Raw genomic sequence first — 21,430 nt, 5'->3', positions numbered from 1 at the left:
AATAAAATAAAATCGAACGGCTATAACTATGAACTACTACTTTTATCTTCTGTAGGTTATGGATAAAATATGGCAATTCTAATGGTTTAATAAAATTAATTAGATCCTTGCAAATGACCAAGCGCCCTCCCCCTTTATTGTCCCGCAACCCCCCAAGGGGTCCCGACCCCTCCTTTGTGAACCACTGTAGTATATTATGGATTAACTGAATTTAATTTGTATCATATTTAATCAGATTTAATTTGTTTAATTGATTTATGTTAGTTTATGCATTAAATCTAAAATATACAGTCAGTACCAAATAAAAACAATAAGGCTTAAATCAAACGTCAAACTACTTCCTTTAGAAACTGCACACGTGCTGTGCTGTAGGCGAACACTTTGACTCGCCCACAAGTGAAAGTGAAAGATGATGAAAGAAAGCGAAATTGCCACTGAAAAGACTTGGTGCTTCTCTTTTATGCTCATTCGCGAGGGTTTAATCATCGGTGTTCCCTCTGGATTCTCTGGGACAAGTGGACATGTATATGCTTGTTATATTGATTTTCGTGTCGAGCGCGTATCAGCATAATATTGCCAGAGCAAGCGGTAAGTGGAGTAACATTATGCTATGGGAAATATTCAAATTGACTTTAAGATAAGCCGCACATCTATTATACGTGCATATCGCACATCTATTGAAACCTTAACCGTTGTGTTAGCATAATAAATTGCATTCTTGCTGAATGCACGTTCCCTGATTGTTTATCTAATGGCCTAGCAGTAAAAATAAATAAATAAATAAATAAAACGAAACTGTCTTGGTAAAAGAAAGTAGATTACGGAATAAACTCATTTATGAGACAGTCTGTTAGTATTAGAAATAATCTTTATAATATCTGCAGTTCGAATATTTCAAAATATTTGAAATTGTATTTAAACGAGTTCGCATATTTCACATTTTTCTTTAGTCTAATGGGATTAAAAGAAAAACAGACATAGATAATGGCCGCGTAGGCGACAGCTTTGAATCAGTTCTGTGGGATATTGCAGTAGTGTTATGCATGATAGGCTATTCAGTTTACGCATTTTATTCAAGCTTTACAATATATGTATTTTTAATCTGGCAATTCAGAAACTGCAGGTATAAAACTTATAAGAGCCCCCTTATAGGCTATATAAAGTTCTGTCATAACGTACTCTTACAGATATTGTTTCAAACTCATATGCTATTGTTTATACTGAGGTTGATATCTTGATTAAGAAAGCAATGGTGATGATTCATGGATTCGCTTTTGTAAGTACTAAAAAGCCTTTGTAGGGGGTTTGTTTCACTATGGTTTCAGTTTCTTCAGAGCAACAAAAGGATGTGGTTAATGTTCAGAGTTTGTGACAAGAAATGATTATAAGTTTAGTTAATCTTTAATCTTTGTGAAAGAGGCTTAAATCTTTGTTTTATTCTGTCTAAATATTTGAACAGAAAGATTGTAGCAAAAATGCACAAATAAAGGCAGTGGTGATAAATGGAGTCTGTTCATAGAATTAAAAAGGATGTAAAAACACTTTATCTTCAGTCATAACATCTGTCAAACTCTTTTAATTTTGGATCTTGTAATAAATGTGCAATTTAAAGTGAAAAGGAATTTCCAATTTCTCTCTGTTATATTTATTTTTATACATGTACATACCGTTAAAGTCAGAATTATTAGTCCCCCTGTTTATTTTTTCAACAATTTCTATTTAACAGAGAGAAGATTTTAACAGAGAACACATTTATAAACATAATAGTTTTAATAACTCATCTCTAATAACCGATTTATTTTATCTTTGCCATGATGAAAGTAAATAATATTTGACTAGATATTTTTCAAGACAATTCTATATAGCTTAAAGTGACATTTGAAGGCTTAACTAGGTTAATTAGGTTAACTAGGCAGGTTAGGGTAATTAGGCAAGTCATTGTGTAATGATGGTTTGTTCTGTAGAGCAGTGTTTCCCAACCCTATTCCTGAAGGCACACCAACAGTACATCTTTTGGATGTCTTCCTTATCTGAACCATTCATTTCAGGTTTTCAGATCTCTTCTAATGTTCTGATGATTTGATTCAGGTGTATTTGAATAGGGAGAGATTGAAAATGTGTACTGTTGGTGTGCCTTCAGGAACAGGGTTGGGAAACACTGCTGTAGACTACTGAAAAAATATATAGCTTAAAGGGGCTTAAATAATTTTGTCCTTAAAATTGTGTTTAAATAAACCAACAACTGCTTTTATTCAAGCCAAAATAAAACAAATAAGACCTTCCCCTGAAGAAAAAAATATTATCTGACATACTGTGAAAATTTCCTTGCTCTGTTCGTTTAAAAATCCAAGGGGGGCTAATAAATCTGACTTCAACTGTATGTAGTAAATATGAACTCGCTTTCTTTTGTGTTCCCCTGAAAATAACTATATAACAGTGAAAAGTCTCTGTTATTGTGACAGTGAGAAGTATTTATTTATCCTAGGTATACATCTCATATTTGTAAAAGTTTCAGTCAGGATGTAGTGCATTACATTGCAATGTGGTTGAGGATGATTCAGATTGCGAAAGATGCTGTTGCACAAATGCATTACATGTTTCCTTGGCATTAAAGAAGAGTTATGCTGTCCACATAGGCATGGTTAAAAATGAGATGAGTCAATAACACGTCAGGGCAGTGAGTGAGAAAATGATTTTTAGGTTTCTTGTGCTATTTTAATCTGTGTAATAAATGATCCCAACCATTTCCTCATTCCATTAGAGGAAAAAAAATGCCATACCTCTCCATACTGAAACTCTATTCTTATGCTTTTGATCAGATCTTTGCACTGTCTTGTCCAAAACAAAGAGCTTGGGATCATAGATGTAGGGTTTTTGCACTGCAAAGACAGCTGTCTTCATTTGTCATGTAATCTGAGAGATTTCGGTCTCCATTGAAAGTTTGCTCAATATTCTCCCAATATTCTGAGGCTTCAAAACTTTCAGAGATCAAATAAATCCATAGGAATTGAGCAGATTAATCCAATGACTTTTGTTCTCACATGTCAAGTAGTATGAATAAGCTTCTATTTACTCTATGGTCAGGGATTAATGTTTATAACCGAATAAAACCCCAGATTAAATGTAATTTTTTTTAAAGTGATCATCTTTCTTTAGAACACTTGTATATAAAACGATAATAGCTTTTGTCATCTTTGTTTGTGTTAAAGTTTAATGGGTTCGGAACAACATGAGGACGAATTTCCATTTTGGTATAAATTAACCCTTTAATGCAGTGGTCACCAACCCACCCTGTTCCTGGATATCTACCATTGTTACCTTGCCATGCCTAAATTTGTAAAAACAAATTTCAGCTGCAACCCTGATCCAACAAATCTGTCTAATTATCAAGTGCTGCTTCAGGTTCTAATTATTTGGTTCAGTTGCGTTTGATCAAGGTTGGAGCTGAACTCTGCAGCAAACAGATCTCCAAGAAAAGAGATGAGGACTTCTGTTCCAGTGCACTAGCGATTGTTTCTCTGATGTGTTCAAGTTCAGAAAATCGCTGTCACACCAACCATAGGAAACTGACGGCCTCAAAGAGTCACTGAAAAATGCGATTAGTCACTGAACCATAAATGCAGCTGGTTAGAAAACAACTATTTTGAGCTTTTGGTGCTTCGGTTATATTTTTAAATGCATGATAAATGATTACAAATAGTCTCACTGTTTCCTCATTTTATTAGAAGGGAAATGCCATACACCTCCGTACTGAAATGCTTTTTAACCGATCTCTGTACATCTTGTCCAAACATTTGCTTGAGAGCACAGATGTAGGGTTTTTGCTTGTATAGTTTTGACTATATTATGACTAAATGTTAATAAATTAAACGTATCAGCAGTTTTTTTTTTATTATCAAAATCAAATTTCTTAGAAATATACTTTACCTAGCTGATGTCACTTTTTGGCAAAGTCAAATGCAATTACAGCCTAATATTTGACCAGCGAATTTGTGCAAATGTGCAATTTGTTAGTCAATAAATGATAGCATCAAATTACATATTCATCAAAAGGTTACATGTTTTGTGGTGCTCAGTTTGTTCAATATGTTAGGCTAAAATCTCTTTTATCTATTTTATAAAAGACAAAATGCTACTGTATGCACAGGCTATTTAAGTGTGGCTATTTAATACCCCAAATTAAAAGTTCTTTTTTTTTTTTAAAGCAACCGTGTCTCTTCAGAACACTTGACTTACATGATTATAAACTAATAATTCATTTTTTAAAGAATATTTAAAAGCATCATACTTTTTGAATTGATTTTCATTGAAAATAAGGAAATATTTCGCATTAAAAACATCTTTGTGGATTTCTATGTGGATTGAGTTATTCTATTCTATTCTATTCTATTGAGTTCTAACTATTCTGTACCATTGTTACAGTCACCAATGATTTAGCTACTGTGGATCGTTGGAGAATTACACACATGCCACATTTACAAACTACAACTCCCAGCATGCACCTCGCACACACTGGTTGTGTTATGGAAGCAGACGAACAAACAGGGTGAGTAAATATTAAACGGTATTTATTTTAACAGCAGAGCAACAGCAGGAGGACAATGGGAAAGTGAATGAAGTTCTGGTTGATAGTATATTCCTTCTCTGAAGCAGGACGGATGACAGACACTGAGGAAGACCGAATGCACACACCAGATGGATTGTGGGGAAGACAGACTGACGAAACACTCAACTCTGACAGGACACGGGGAACGCTGGACAAACTGGAAGTAAACAGAGAACAGGTAAGTATCAAATGCTGAGTAAGAGGATAGTGAATACCAGGAGGGTACTCTCTATGAGTCCGCTTCGTAGAAACGAGACCGGACAATGACTGAAGTGAGGTGTGTGCTTATATAGTGTGTTTGAGTGATTGGGTGCAGCTGTGCATGATTAGAACTCCGGTGATGATGGGCGCTGTGTGGAATTGGTGGAAGAGCCTGGCCAATCCGTGACATTACCCCCCTCCCCAGGGCCCGCTCCTGAGGGCCTAAACCTCCGGCGCCGTGGTGGTCTACCTCGTCCGCGAGGTGCTGGGAACTCGGGGTGATTGGAGTGGAACTCCTCCATAAGTGCGGGATCTAAGATGTCGGATCTGGGGACCCACGACCTCTCCTCTGGTCCATATCCCTCCCAGTCAACGAGGTATTCTAGTTGACCACCACGACGCCGGGACCGTAGAATGTCCTTGACTGTGTAGACGGAACCCTCTTCCAACATCAGTGGGGGAGGGGGTTCCTCTTCGTGGCCAGGCTCTGTGGAGGGAATCAGAGGGTTGTGATAGGGTTTAAGTAGTGATACGTGGAATGTAGGATGGATTCTGTACTGAGGTGGTAGTTGTAGCTTGTAGGTGACGGGGTTGACCTGTTCCAGGATGGTGAAGGGACCAACAAATCTGGGACTAAGTTTTTTGGAGGGCAGTCGTAAGCGGATGTCCCTGGTGGAGAGCCAAACCTTCTGCCCGGGATTATAGACAGGCCCTGTAATCCTCCTCCTGTCTGACACTTCCTTAGCTCTACGAACTGCCCTCTGAAGGTGGTGATGTGACTCGTCCCAGACCCTCTCGCTTTCCCGAAACCAGTGATCCACTGCTGGTACATCTGAGGGTTCGCCATCCCAGGGAAAGAGTGGAGGTTGAAATCCTAGGATACACTGGAATGGCGTTAGTCCTGTGGTGGGTTGTCGCAATGAATTCTGGGCGTATTCTGCCCAGCCCAGAAACTGGTTCCAGGAATTCTGGTGACCGTGACAGAAGGTCCTGAGGAACCGTCCCACTTCCTGAATCTTCCTCTCCGTCTGGCCGTTGGTTTGAGGATGATATCCAGACGAGAGGCTGACAGTCACACCTAGGAGTTTGAAGAATGCTTTCCATAGTCTGGAAATAAATTGAGGACCTCGGTCCGAGACTATATCTTCTGGGAGTCCAAAACATCGAAAGACATGGTTAAAAAGATTTTCTGCTGTTTCTAGGGCCGTGGGAAGACCTTTCAGGGGAATCAGACGACAGAATTTTGAGAATCGATCTACTATGACCAGGATGCAGGTATTACCATCGGAGGAAGGAAGGTCCGTCATAAAATCTACTCCTAGGTGTGACCAGGGACGGTTCGGGATGGGCAAGGGATGGAGTTTTCCTGCAGGTAGATGTCGAGGACTCTTCGATATGGCACATTCTCTGCAGCCTTGTACATACCTTCTCACATCCCTAGCCATGTCCGGCCACCAAAAGCGTTGGGATAGCAGCGAGAGGGTATTGTTGGCCCCGGGATGTCCAGTGCCCAGAGATGTGTGACTAGAATGGATGAGATCTACCCGTTGATTTTCAGGGACAAATCGCCGATTAGGGGGACAGCCCGGCGGAGGTATGGGGTCAGGAGTGGCGATGGCTGGAGGAGCAGACCATTGGATGGGGCAGATTTCAATGTGTTCTGGAAGGATCTTGGCCGGGATTTCAGTGGTTTCTTGCTGATCATGAATTCTGGAAAGTGCGTCTGCTCTGATATTTTTTGATCCTGGTCGATAGGATATTGAAAAATGAAATCTGGAAAAGAACAATGACCAACGGGCCTGACGAGGACAGAGTCTTTTAGCATCTTTGAGATATTGTAGGTTTTTATGGTCTGTGATCACCTGGAAGGGATGTTTGGCCCCCTCCAACCAGTGTCGCCACTCCTCCAAGGCGAGCTTGATGGCGAGAAGTTCTCGGTTCCCGATGTCATAATTCCTTTCCGCCGGGCTAAGCTTCCGGGAGAAATAGGCACATGGATGGAGTAACTTGGGAGTACCGTGGGACTGTGAAAGGATGGCTCCCACTCCAGTGGTTGATGCATCCACTTCAACCACGAAAGGCAGGTCAGGATCTGGGTGAGTCAGGAGTGGAGCTTGAGTGAAGGAATCTTTGAGACTTTGGAAGGCTGCGGCGGCTTCAGGAGGCCAGGATAATTTCTTGGGTTTAGCTTTGAGGAGGTTGGTGAGAGGAGCGGTAATGATACTGTAGTTCTGAATGAAACGTCGATAGAAATTTGCAAACCCTAGGAATCGTTGAAGTTCTTTTATGGTCTTGGGTTCTGGCCAGGAGATAACTGAAGTGACCTTCCTCTCGTCCATACGAACCCCTTCTTGATCTATTATGTATCCCAGAAACTGCACAGATGGTAAGTGGAATGAGCATTTTTCAGCTTTGAGATATAATTTGTGTTTCCGGAGGGTTTGCAGGACCTCCGCAACATGGTGGCGATGTTCGGCCTCACTCCGGGAGTAAATCAGGATATCATCTATGTAGACAATGACGAAGAGATGGAGGAACTCCCGGAGGACTTCATGGATGAAATTTTGGAATACGGAGGGGGCGTTGACCAGACCATAGGGCATGACCAGATACTCGTAGTGCCCAGTAGGGGTCACAAACCCCGTCTTCCATTCGTCCCCCTCGCGTATTCGTACCAGGTTGTATGCGCTGCGGAGGTCCAACTTGGTGAATATCCGGGCCGATCGGAGTTGTTCCAGGGCCGCAGGGACGAGAGGAAGTGGGTACCTGAATTTGACTGTTCCTTGGTTGAGCGTTCGGTAATCGATGCATGGCCGCAAACCTCCATCCTTCTTAGCCACAAAGAAAAAACTTGATGCCGCAGGTGAGGTGGAAGGGCGGATATACCCCTGACTCAGAGCCTCCTGAATGTACTCCTCCATGGCCTTAGTCTCCGGAAGGGACAACGGATAGATCCTACCTCTGGGCATTGGAGCATCAGGAATCAGGTCTATGGCGCAGTCCCATGGCCGATGTGGAGGTAGCTGGGAAGCTCTCTTGGGGCAAAATACGTCCTCGTATGAGGAGTAGATCTTCGGGATCTGAATGGATCGTTTCTCGACTGGACTTTCGACAGAGGTGACGTAGACCGGAAGGGGTCGTTGAGGTTGTAAAGGTAGATCGGGAAAACAGCTTGACATACATTCTTTACCCCATTTCTTTATTTCTCCGGTACCCCAAGAGAGGATGGGATCGTGCTTCACCAGCCACGGGCGCCCTAGGATGATGTCCATGGTGGCACCCTCCAGAACCAGGAATTGAATCTCCTCCTTGTGAAGCAATCCAACTTGGAGATTGATGGATTCACATTTACGATGTATACGTGCCTGGGAAGTGATATCGTTGGTTATGGGTTGAATCTGGTAGATGTGCTTCGAGGCTTCGGTGCGGAGCTGGAGGTGGCGACAGAGGGCGTACGAGATGAAGTTTCCAGCTGAACCGGAGTCGATAAGGGCCGTAGCTGCAACAGAGAGAGAGTGGGTAGTTAACTGAACATTGGTGGTGAGGGGGTGCATTTTCTCAATGGTAGAACTGAACACACTCACCAAGGAGCGAATGGGACGGATGGGACAGTTCAGTCTGGCATGTCCTTCGGCACCACAGTACATACACAGACCCCGGTTCAGCCTCCTCTGTCGCTCAGTGGTTGTGAGTCTACCAGATTCAATAATCATGGGTTCTGGTTCGGGAGGGGCCACGGGCTCTGACGGACGGAGGAGTGCTTGAGGGACTGGTTCAGGATCATGTTGGTAGATTTTCAAACGATCAGAACATCGAAGAGAACGTTGGATAAATTTTTCCAAACCCATAGTATCGTCTAAGGCTGCTAACTGTATTCGAAGGTGGGGTGCCAATCCGAACCGGTAAGTAGTAAGGAGAGATCGCTCATTCCAGCCGCTAGCAGCAGCCAGAGTACGAAATTGGAGGGCATAGTCCTGTGTGGACATGGCTCCTTGTTTTAGGTGGTATAATTGCTCTCCAGCTGCCACTTCTCCATCCTCACGACCAAAGACCTCTTTAAAATACTTCGTGAATGTATGAATGGAATTCGTTACCGGTCCAGCTTGCTGCCAGATGGTCTCAGCCCACCGGAGAGCGGATCCAGAGAGAAGGGAGATAATGAAAGCAATCTTCGACCGATCTGTGGGATATAAATCAGGTTGCATAGTGAATACAAGAGAACATTGTAAAAGGAATCCATTGCACTCCTCCGCGCCGCCAGAGTAGGGCGCTGGTCGAGCCATGGGACTGGATGAGTGGGTGGACGGCGAAGAAGTGCTCGGTGCTGGTGGTGCTTCGGGAAGTGGTGCAGATGGTAGAAGGACTCTCTTCAGCGAGTCCACCAACTCCTGAATGGGATCGTGAGTGCTCATGCTGTTGATTGTAGTAGGTCCGGTCTTCTGTTATGGAAGCAGACGAACAAACAGGGTGAGTAAATATTAAACGGTATTTATTTTAACAGCAGAGCAACAGCAGGAGGACAATGGGAAAGTGAATGAAGTTCTGGTTGATAGTATATTCCTTCTCTGAAGCAGGACGGATGACAGACACTGAGGAAGACCGAATGCACACACCAGATGGATTGTGGGGAAGACAGACTGACGAAACACTCAACTCTGACAGGACACGGGGAACGCTGGACAAACTGGAAGTAAACAGAGAACAGGTAAGTATCAAATGCTGAGTAAGAGGATAGTGAATACCAGGAGGGTACTCTCTATGAGTCCGCTTCGTAGAAACGAGACCGGACAATGACTGAAGTGAGGTGTGTGCTTATATAGTGTGTTTGAGTGATTGGGTGCAGCTGTGCATGATTAGAACTCCGGTGATGATGGGCGCTGTGTGGAATTGGTGGAAGAGCCTGGCCAATCCGTGACAGGTTGCTGTTTCACATTGATTATACACACATTGATTATCACATTGAGGATCAACCCTATGTATAACAACTAGTATCCAGAAAATACTAGTTACATTTGGAACACATAACAGGGCAGATCTCCATAGAAGTCAATGGTTAAAATGTGAAATATAAGAAGAACTAGTATATTTTAAACAGTACTAGCAACTAATAAATAAATTGCAAGTATCTTTTAGAAAGGTGATGAGATTTAAAGAATGAGCACTAGTCGCTAATGAATAAGCACTAGCATGAAAATAGATATTACTTACATTTAAAAGGCTTGCCATTTAATTATGTAATTTCTACACAAACTATTAACCACAGAATTGTAAGGTCAAGTTTTTAATTGAATGTTTTGTTTACAGTAAATGTTTTTACGCACTATCCAGTTCTTCTGCTAGAGACAAATGTGAGGGAGGTTTAGCTCCAAGCAGCTTCAACACACTTGCCTGGATGTTTCTAATTTGAGTGTGTTAAAAAAATAAACTGCACAAAAATCTGACTGTTGCATTTAGCTATTGATGGCATAGAAATCCAGGATTTATTACCACTGTACAGATGCAGATGCAGTCTGGAGGACTGGAGCTTTTTCTTGAACTGATTGTAATTCATTAACACATCTATTCTTCCAAAATAGAATAATAATAATAATAATTTCCCCATCTATTAGAATAAGAACTCTCCCTTAAGGAAAAAGATAATAGACTTATTCTCAGAAAGAAATCATTTACGATATTTATGCAAATACGTTGATGACTGTGATTGTATCTATTAGTTTCGTTGTTTGCATATGTATTTATTTTAGTCTTATTTTATCTCAGATTTCTGTGGACCTCCGGATAAGGCAATCAACACTGAACCTGTTATTGGGAATTATTCGCTTAATTCCTCTATTCGTATTCAGTGCGTAGCTGGCTACGTGAGGAAAGCAGGAACATCCAACCTGATTCGCTGCCTTAAAAAACATGACAAGGACAAGCCATCCTGGATATCAGCTCTTTCACTCGTATGCATACGTAAGAAACTTTTTTTTACAGAGTACTTGCAGAACCACAGAGATGGTCAGCTCATTCCCTTGTTTAACCTGGCTAAATGTATCACTTTTTCATTGATTGATGTATTGATTGATTGTCCTGTGCAGGCTCCATTCTCAGCAATTCATTGTTTGGCTAATCTATAGTTAAGAGCGAGGTCAAGCCAAACAGGTTACACACGTGGAAAACAAAAACAATAATAGAACTCTCAGTATAAGGCAGGTAACCTGGCAATACTTCACAAAGGATGTTCAGTTTGTCCAGGGTCATGTTAACAATGGCTTTAATGTGTTTAACAATGCCCTGGCACCACCCACTGACTACACCCATAAAAAAAAAAACACATTTCAAATTTTTTCTGAAATGTTTAACTTGTTTTGTTTTACATTCTTTTAAAGATAGCATGATCAATGTAGTGATTTCATTGTTTTTGCTTTGCAGCTGACCCCAAAAACAAAAGTATGTACATTTTTTTGTAATTATTATTGTCTGTTTGTCTTTTCCAAGATGTCTTCACTGCAGCCCTTGATGACGTAGACAATCGTCAACTACGTAGCAGACCTTGCTACTGTGAAGGTTGGGTTTAGGGTAGGGGGAGGTGTGGCGAACTTCAACTACCACCCACTAAGGTAATGCCCATGCTACTGTGATAGTTGAATTTAGGGTCGGGGGAGGTGTAGGCGATCGTCAACTACCGCCCACTAAGGTAATGCCAATGCTACTGGGACAGTTGGGTTTAGGGTAGGGGTTGGTGTAGGCGATCGTCAACTACATAGCGGACCTTGTACTGCCCACTAAGCTAACGCCCATGCTACTGGACCAGTTGGGTTACTGCTACTGTGATGGTTGGATTTAGGGTCGGAGGAGATGTAGGCGGTCGTCAACTACGTAGCAGACCTTGTATCACCCACTAAGGTAACACTCATGCTACTGTGATGATTGATTTTAGGGTAGGGGGAGGTGTAGGTGATCGTCAACTACATAGTGGACCTCACCGGCCACTAAGGTAGCACCCATGCTACTGTGATAGTTGGGTTTATGGTAGGGGGAGGTGTAGGCGATCGTCAACTGCTGCCCACTAAGTTAACGCCCATGCTACTGTGACGGTTGGGTTTAGGGTAGGGGGAGGTGTAGGCAATCGTCAACTACGTAGTGGACCTTGTACCGCCCACTAAGGAAGCGCCCATGCTATTGTGATGATTGGGTTTAGGGTAGGGGAGGTGTAGACAATCGTCAACTACTACCCACTAGGGTAATATCCATGCTACCGTGACGGTTGGGTTTAGGGTAGGGGGAGGTGTAGGCTATCGTCAACTACGTAGTGGACCTTGTACCGCCCACTAAGGAAGCGCCCATGCTACTGTGATGATTGGGTTTAGGGTAGGGGAGATGTAGACGATCGTCAACTACTACCCACTAGGGTAATATCTATGCTACGGTGACGGTTGGGTTTAGGGTAGGGGGAGGTATAGGCGATCGTCAACTACGTAGTGGACCTTGTACCGCCCACTAAGAAAGCGCCCATGCTACTGTGATGATTGGGTTTAGGGTAGGGGAGGTGTAAACGATCGTCAACAACTACCCACTAGGGTAATATCCATGCTACCGTGACGGTTGGGTTTAGGGTAGTGGGAGGTGTAGGCGATCGTCAACTACGTAGTGGACCTTATACCATCCACAAAGTTAGCGCCCATGCTACTGTGATGGTTGGGTTTAGGGTCGGGGGAGGTGTAGGCGATCATCAACTACTGCCCACTAAGGTAATGCCCATGCTACTGTGACGGCTGGGTTTAGGGTAGGGGGAGGTATAGGCGATCGTCAATTAGGTAGTGGACCTGGTCAACTACATCATCAAGCTGCAGGCTGCAGCGAAGACTGTCTCGTCTCCTTTGTTGTTGTGTAATTGTTATACAATTGTGTTACTGTGTTGCAATACTTTATCAAGCAATATTTTGATAGATCAACAGGGTGTTGGTGGAATTAACTTACTAATAGTTGATCTGTAGAGACTAATATTTGGAATGATGTTTGAGCACCTGACATCTGTGATTCTACATATAAATTCTGAAGGGACTAACATCAGACTGACACGTTTATTAAGCCCATTACACGCCAAACAACTACCGCCAACAAAACCCAACTTTGTTGCCTCACGTTGAAAGTTAGCACAAAGTTTAACAAAGCAGCATTAACATTAATCGCAGTTATTGTTACTCACCACGGAGTGATTCGCTCATGCAAATATATCTGATAATCTAATAATCCACTAAGGTAACGCTCAATATTTGTTTGCAAATATTTGAGAAATGTAGAAAAATTACAGCCAACTGCTTTCCATTTTGGCTTGAATAGTTTACTTGCTACGTCACTTCACCATATCACACTAGCACTCTGATTCATTGCTAAGTAACCAGTCAGTGCGATCTCTCTTCAGTCGATGGCCCAATGCTGATTCTACATTATGAATTGGGCCAACACGCTCCGACTTTAGCCCAATGACAGTCGATGTGTGGAACTCAGCAACATTTAATTGTAGTTTACTTTTTGTAAGTGTATAAATCTAAATAAAAGATCATGAGTGCAGAAATGAATGTGAGTAATGACACGGTGCATGTTACAGTAGTCAGTAAGTAGTACCAGTTTACCTAACCTACCCGTAGCTCTCGATTTTATTATTTCATGTCTTTGCTGAAAGGCAAATGCATCAACATCCGTAATAAATTGCAGTCAACACCAAGCAGTGCAAATTAGTAACAAAATGAGCAGTAGCCAAAACACACAAGGAAACATGTGAAAATATTATCAGCAATCACAGAATCAAGTTCAAATGGGATTAGATTTCTTAGAGGATTATTGAGTTTGCTAACAAACAGTAGTTTTTGCTCTGGAATTATTAGAGTTGGTGAAAGAAAACAGAGACTTTAAAGATTTGGACAGGGCTGAAATTGCAAAGTATGTCTGTCAAACCCACACCTCCCTAGAACAGCTGTTCTTAATCCTCGCTCTTACAAACCTCCGTTCTGCTCCGTGATCTCATTCATAAATGGGAGTACATCTGAATTCTATTCATACTATATACAGAAGATCATACTTGTAATGAAGTACACTCAAATTCAAATGTAGTAGCATTTGAGTAGCAGCTTCTGCTTTCTGTATGTGATTCAGTTGACATGTTTGACATCGTGTTCACTGCTCTCTTCTCCCCCTGGGCCCTGCACATGGAAAACTGGCTTAAGTTTAATTGATTAAAAATTTGTAGTGTCTTCAGATGAAACCTATTACAGAACTGTAAAGAGTTATTTAACCGAACTGGATTTATTGCAGAATATCCAGTGATGTCCACTTAGCTGGAACAAAATGTGCAGAGAACCAGGATTTAGAACTGCCATAGCCTAGAGAATAAGTGTGCTTTCACATCTGTGGTTCTGTTCATTTGGTCAACAAATGATACATTGTAGCATTTTTCTGCCATCTTTAGGGCGTTTTCACACCACACTGATTGCTTTGGTCCGAACCAGTTGAAAAGAACCAAAATGCAGTCATGTGACAAAATCCACATCACTCATTGGTCAGATGTTATTGAACATATTTCCTAAACTGCTTTTTGATTAGTCAGAATTAACATGCAGGAAAATGCCGATGGAACTCCCGCAAGCAAACAAACCAGCAGACACAAAATGTCGCTTTTTACTATGGTGGGTCAACTGCCCTGGCTGATTGTATCCCTGGTCATAGTATACTAAGTTTGTATACATTACTTTAGACAAACTATACATTTTGAGAATGAAGCGCTACTCCGGCTAGAAAACAAATTGCATTGCAAGTCTCTTCAGGAAAAGGCGTGTATTACCATATTACCAAACATTACCAACGATCCAATAGGTAATGTTTTTCCTCTCTCTCTTTCTCTCTCTCTCTCTCTCTCTCTCTTTAAAATTGTTGGGAAAGTGCTGTCAACAAATATTTTTCCTCCACACCCCATAAGATGACGATGACGATGACGATGACAGCTGGATTAGTCAAAATAGGCACAGTACTTTTTGTGGTTGGGTCTGTTTTACTTCAGATCATGTTCTCACCACAAACGAACTGCTTCAGGGTTTGTTTGAAAGCGTACCAAGACCACCTCTTCAAGGAGGTTTTTTGGACGGTATGCTTTTTTGGTTCGCTTTTGGTGCACACTCGAGTGCGACATTCACACCTGCTAAAACGAACTGCTCAATCAAACTAAAAAAGGCAGGTGTGAAAACATGCTTAGTCTCAACCGAATAGGAATTTTAAATGTAAAAATTACCTTAGCAAAACACTAAAAAGAAAGTAACTTATATACACCACCAACCCTTTGACTTTACCAAGACTAAGGCTAATGTCTAAAATGTCTTTATTTTTATTTGCCTCTGCAGAGGCACCAACACCAAGATCTGATCAACATTTCACATCATCTACAACAGAAATAAACACTCCCACAATATCTGGCACAAGCACATCAATCACAGGTACGCGTTTTATTATATTACACAAGTATGTTTTGATTTTGTTTGGGTAGGCCCACAGTTATATTAATTACATGGCACACTTCAGCAACAGGGTATATAACTTTGCCAACAACAACAAATGAAGTTTTCACAACCAAAGCAAGAACTACCAACCAGCCAACTTTGAAGAGCACAACAAAAGAGGCGGAGTCTATTACATCAACCAATGCAATTACAGCTTCTTCAACTGCCAGCAGCATCGCAACCAGACAATATAAGAGCACAACATCACCACAAACACAGTCAAGCTCTTTTACCACAAAAACAGGTGAAGCAGCTCACTATGATGGGTTAAGGTGCATGGGGCTAATAGCAAAGTTTACAAATTAACATTCTAATTCATACAGATCACTCCTTACTCACACTTGTGTCATTCCAAATCAGTAACCCTGCACAATTTTTGCATTAATCTTCAACTACTGTAGCTCTTACTATTTTTACAAATGTGTGCTAAGCCAATTTTTTACTGTTTGACATGACTCTGCTTGCTTAACTTTGTCATTCAGAAATCTTTGTTTACTGATACCATTTATATACATTTAGGTTCATAAATATTTGGACATTGACACATTCCAACATTTTTGGCTCTATACACTAACACAATCGATCTGAAATGAAATCAACAAGATGTGTTTTAACTGCAAACTGTCAGCTGTAATTTGAGGGTATTCACACCCAGATCAGGTGAACAGTGTAGGAATTACAACAGTTTGCATTTGTGCCTCTAACTTGTTAAGGGACCAAAAGTAATTGTACAATTTGCTTCTAAGCTGTTCAATGGCCAGGTGTGTGTTATTCCCTCATTATCCCAAATACAACGAGCAGATAAAAGGTCTAGAGTTAATTTCAAGTGTGCTATTTGCATTTGTTACTATCAACTCTCTAGATGAGATTCAAAGAGCTGTCACTATCAGTCAAGCAAGCCATTATTAGGCTTAAAAAAGAAAACAAACCCATCAGAGAGATAGAAAAACATTAGGCAAGGCCAAAACAACTCTTTGAAACATTCTTAAAAAGAAAGACTGCACCAGTGAGCTCAGCAACACCAAAAGACCTGGAAGACCATGGAAAACAACTGTGGTGGATAACCAAATAATTATTTACCTGGAGAAGAAAACACCCTTTACAACAGCTGAACAGATCAAGAGGAGGTAGGTAAATTCAAGTAAAAACTACACCAGAGTGAAAACAGAGGGTTCACCACAAGATGTAAACAATTGGTGAGCTTCAAAAACAGGAAAGCCAGATTAGAGTTCTAAAAAAGCCTTTACAGTGCTGGAACAACATTCTATGGACAAATGAGATCAGGATCAACTTGTACCAGAGTGATGGGAAGAAAAGAGTTTGGAGAAGGTAAGAAACTGCTCATGATCGTAAGCAGTGAAGTATGGTGGTATGAGTCACATGGCGTGGGCATGTATGGCTGTCAATGGAACTGGTTCTCTTGTATTTATTGATGATGTGACTGCTGACAAAAGCAGCAGGGTGAATTCTAAAGTGTTTTAGGCAATATTTTCTGCTCATATAAAGCCAAATACTTCATAACTCATTGGACATTGCTTTACAGTGCAGATGGAGAATGACCTAAAGCATACTGCAAAAGCAACCAAAGAGTTTTTGGGGAAAGAAGTGGAATGTTATGCAAAGGCCAAGTCAATCACCTGACCTAAAGCATGCATTTCACCTGCTGAAGACAAAACTGAAGGGAAAAAGCCCTAAGAACAAGCAGGAACTGAAGACAGTTGCTGTAGAAGTCTGGCAGAACACCACCAGGAACGAAACCCAGCATCTGGTAATGCCTATGTGTTCCAGACTTTAGGCTGTAATTGACTGCAAAGGATTTGCAACCAAGTATTAAAAAGTGAAAGTTTGATTTATGATTATTATTCTGTCCAATAACTTTTGGTCCCTTAACAAGAGGGAGGCACATATGTAAACTGTTGTAATTACTACACCATTCACCTGATTTGGATATAAATACCCTCAAATTAAAGCTGACAGTCTGCAGTTAAAGCATATCTTGGTCGTTTCATTTCAAATCGATTGTGTTAGTGTATAGAACCAAAAATGTTAGAATTGTGTCGATGTCCAAATATTTATGGACCTAACTGCATATATCTAAAATCCAATGAGGTAGGTAGTTATGATTCTCGCTGGTCAATCAGTAATCTTCAGTTTTTAGTATTTTAGTATTGTTAGTACCAAAGTTGTACTACATCATCCACAATTTGTTTTACACCAAATAAAAATGGGGCAAGTGAACATGTGTTTCCATATGTTTGTTAGTAGAAACTCTGAGACCTGATATATTGGAGCAGTAAAAGAAACATCCAACATGTGTTTGCATAATTTTCTTGGTGCATTAGCGCTTATTTTTTGTTTACAAAATATCTAATACACTGACTCCTTTCAAATAGATTTTTGTCATAAAACTGCAAATGCTTTTCAGTTAAATTTATTTTTGTGTTATTTAGTGGATATTTGTGAGAAATCAAACTTAGAATTGTACATAAAGTCAAACTCAGCACTGAGGTCTTTGCAGTTAAGGCAAAACTGGATGCAAACCGGAACAATGCGAACAATGATCATACATCCTGTTACTGTATGTGTTCAAAAAATTTGATCTTTATACATCCATGCAACAATCAATGAAAAAAAATTATCTGTTAATATTGTTTCATATAAAGCAACAGTATGACATCTGAAAACTTCTCTTGGTGTTTTAAGGATTACCTTACCTTTTGTAATTTACACCATTTTATTGTGACATTATTGACTCGATGTCTACCTGTAATATACAGTCCTCAGCATAATTGAGTACAGCTCATTTTGAAAATGAATATTTTATACATTTCTCAGTGAATATAGGAAATGTATTTTGGTGCATTTAAACAACACAGATTTATTAAACAGATATATTTATTAAAATAATATTTTAGTCACCAAACATATTTAGAAATTGAAAGATAATACAATTAAATTCAAGCAAAATATTGCCAAAAAAAAATGACAACCTACAAAATTTCAACTAAATTTTTCCATGTTTTCTTCTCTTGATTTTTCCTCTTTTTTAAATGTGTATTTAATATTTTTCTATAACATATAAGTTTGGGTGTACTAGCTTTTGGACCGTTATTGTAAGTTATTTTGTTAGATAAGCTCCAGATTTGGCTTCAGTACTGACTAATCTAATGTTTATGCACAAATATAATATTGTGTAGCCTCCTATTAAAAATATGAATTTAAAATATAGATTTGTGAGGGGTGTAATTATATATGCTGAGCACTGTATAATGCCAAATCATACAAACTAATTTCTACTGTCTGATCTTAAATAAATGGTTAATTTCTGTATGCGTATCCTTCATAAACTTCTCCTTCCTTCTAAACATTCCTCTTCATGTGACATCTACAATGTTTATTGGTTGACAAGACTAACACAACAAAATAATCTGTGACATTGTTGAATGAACAACACTATGTGACTTGATATCCAGCATTTGTTTTTGATTCACCACTGTAACATATTTCTTAACAGATTTGTTTAATACTGCTCATGATGATGATGATGATAAATGCAAAAATTTTCTTCTGCCATTTTTTAGGAATCTCTTTATATGTGAAGACAACAGCTAATAAGACAGCTAATTCTGAAGGTTATTACAGTTTATTACATTATTTAATATGAATAATAGAATCATTGAACATTTGACCACGTTAAACAAATCAAATCTCTTATATTTGTGATTCTTTGTGATCAACATCCTGAAGAGCCCCTGGGATTACTTTATATATAGTTTATAAATTTTCTTCACTTATGGTTTATAATATAAAACAGAACATTAAAAATTCATTTTAATTTTAGATTTTAGAGTACATTTCATTTTGCATTTGACATCATTGTTTGTTTGTTTTTTGCATGTAATGCAACACATTTGCATTATACACTTACAGGGGTTGGACAATGAAACTGAAATGCCTGGTTTTATACCACATTGATTCATTAGTATGGTGTAGGGCCTCCTATTGAGGCCAATACAGCATCAATTCATCTTGAGAATGACAGATACAACTCCTGCACAGTGGTCATTTTGAGCCATTCTTCCAGAACAGTGGCCAGGTCACTACATGATGCTGGTGGAGGAAAATGTTTCCTGACTCGCTCCTCCAAAACAGCCCAATGTGGCTCAATAATATTTAGATCTGGTAACTCTGCAGGCCATGGGAGATGTTCAACTTCATTTTCATGTTCATCAAACCACCCGGTCACCTGCCTTGCTGTGTGTATTTGTGCATTATCATCCTGATATACGCCACTGCCTTCATGATACAATGGATACACCAATGGGTGCACATGGTCCTCCAGAATGGTTTGGAAGTCCGTGGCAGTGACGCACCCATCTAGCACAGGTATTTGGCCTAGAGAATACCATGATATTGCAGCTCAAACCATCACTGATCCACCCACATGATTTACTCCGAGACTGCAACAGTCTGGGTGGAATGCTTCTTTGGGACTTCTCCACACCGTAACTCTCCTGGATGTGGGAAAGACAGTGTTGGTGGACTCATCAGAGAACAATACATGTTTCACATTGTACACAGCCCAAGATTTTTTCTGCTGGCACCATTGAAATCAACGTTTGGCATTTGCATGAGTGACCAATGGTTTGGCTATAGCAGCGTGGCCATGTATATTCACCCTGTGGAGCTCCCAACAAACAGTTTTTGTGGAAACAGGACAGTTGAGGTGCACATATAATTTTGCAGTCAGTTGGGCAGCTGTGGTTTTATGTTTTATGCATACAATCCGGGTTAGCACCCAGATGTCCCTTTTAGACAGCTTCCTGTTGCATCCACAGTTTCTCCTTTTGGATGTGATTAGTTTTTCTTGGTGGTACGCTGACATTATCCTGGATACTGTGGCTCTTGATACATCACAAAGACTAAGCCTTCACACTAAGAATTAAGAAAGTGCAATCAATGAAGATTGACCACCAGGTTTTGGCCATGAAATCTCCAACACTAAATTGGCCAGTGTTTCAGTTTTATTGTCCCAGTCCTGTATATAATATAAGTGCAAATAGGATTTTCAGTAAATAGCATCTTTTAGCAACTCACACAAACCTTGCTTTTTGGTTTAGAAGTATGGAATGTGATATTACAAATTCTATTGATCTCAACAGTCTCTAATTGCTGTTTATGTTTATGTAAAATCATTCTTAATTTTCAGTGAAAGTAATTTGAATTTGCAGCAAAATGAGTTTGATGAATTCCTGAGTTTTCACTAACACATTAAAAATCTTTTATTTAGGACAAAATGGTTCTAAACAACAACCCTACACATGTGAGTAACATTACTGCGATTCATTTATTGAAAAATATGATATATTTTCCGCTGTGTGCTCATCATTACATTTTCTATTCTTTGCTACATTTCCACATGTACTGTAGCAACAATAGGTGGAGTTACAAGCATACTTATCCTCTGTCTGGCAGCTACACTATTCATTCTCTGGTGGAGGTATGTTTTATAAATGTGGTTTTAACTTTTGTAGGCTTTTTGCAGCATCTTACTTTATTGTTTTCACTCTCCAATCCACAGGTCAAGACGTCGAGATTATACAAATGTGATCGTACTACAGCTTACCAATCAAGATGGAGTTGATTCTGACATACCTGTATCGGTCATTGCTCCTGAACCAAACAATGCATCAATAGACTCAACTGCTGTCAGTGGCACAAATTAACCACAAGCAGACTCCGTCCAAGATTCAGACTCAATTCACCTATGAAATACCAACTCCATTTAGTGTACCTTACCTCACTCTGCCCCTTAAACGTTGTCATAGAATAAAGTTTTTATAATATTTTTACTTTATGGTCTTTATGAATGTGTTGCAGGGCTTCAGTGAACCAATTTCATATATTTTAATCATTTACATCTCATCTTGGTTTTTTTAAGGAGTGGATTTTGACCTAGTGACATCTAATAAGCTTATATGGGTTGTTATCTGACTCTCAAAGACAACCTACACTGTAAAACCCAAAACGTTAAGGTAACTCAAACTATTTAAGGAAACCGATTGCAACAAACCATTTAAGTTCAAAAACT

At 40.0% G+C, this 21,430-nt stretch overlaps 1 protein-coding gene across 10 annotated transcripts; it reads left to right on the top strand.

Moving 5' to 3' along the window:
• Positions 1-373: 373 nt before the first annotated feature.
• il15ra (interleukin 15 receptor subunit alpha) lies at positions 374-21,191 on the top strand. 10 transcript variants are annotated; one of them, XM_056455497.1, is made up of 9 exons: positions 374-588; positions 10,568-10,762; positions 11,222-11,239; positions 15,184-15,276; positions 15,362-15,583; positions 18,921-18,971; positions 20,630-20,662; positions 20,770-20,839; positions 20,921-21,191. In XM_056455497.1, exons 1-9 carry the CDS (start codon positions 522-524, stop codon positions 21,063-21,065), a joined length of 894 nt encoding a protein of 297 aa, XP_056311472.1. In that variant the 5' UTR covers positions 374-521; the 3' UTR covers positions 21,066-21,191. The 10 variants fall into 10 exon arrangements, with proteins under 10 accessions (XP_056311472.1, XP_056311473.1, XP_056311476.1 ...); XM_056455498.1 differs by lacking the exon at positions 11,222-11,239; XM_056455501.1 differs by lacking the exon at positions 15,362-15,583.
• Positions 21,192-21,430: the final 239 nt, after the last annotated feature.

This window comes from Danio aesculapii, chromosome 4, assembly GCF_903798145.1.
Source record: "Danio aesculapii chromosome 4, fDanAes4.1, whole genome shotgun sequence".
NCBI lineage: Eukaryota > Metazoa > Chordata > Actinopteri > Cypriniformes > Danionidae > Danio > Danio aesculapii.
This window is presented reverse-complemented; position numbering and strand designations above follow the sequence as displayed.

Coding starts and splice junctions, on each gene's coding strand:
- il15ra (XM_056455497.1), top strand. CDS start 522: ATGTATATGCTTGTTATATTGATTTTCGTGTCGAGCGCGTATCAGCAT. Junction 15,584..18,920: donor CTCTTTTACCACAAAAACAG/GTGAAGCAGCTC, acceptor GCCATTTTTTAG/GAATCTCTTTATATGTGAAG. Junction 20,663..20,769: donor TAAACAACAACCCTACACAT/GTGAGTAACATT, acceptor CATGTACTGTAG/CAACAATAGGTGGAGTTACA.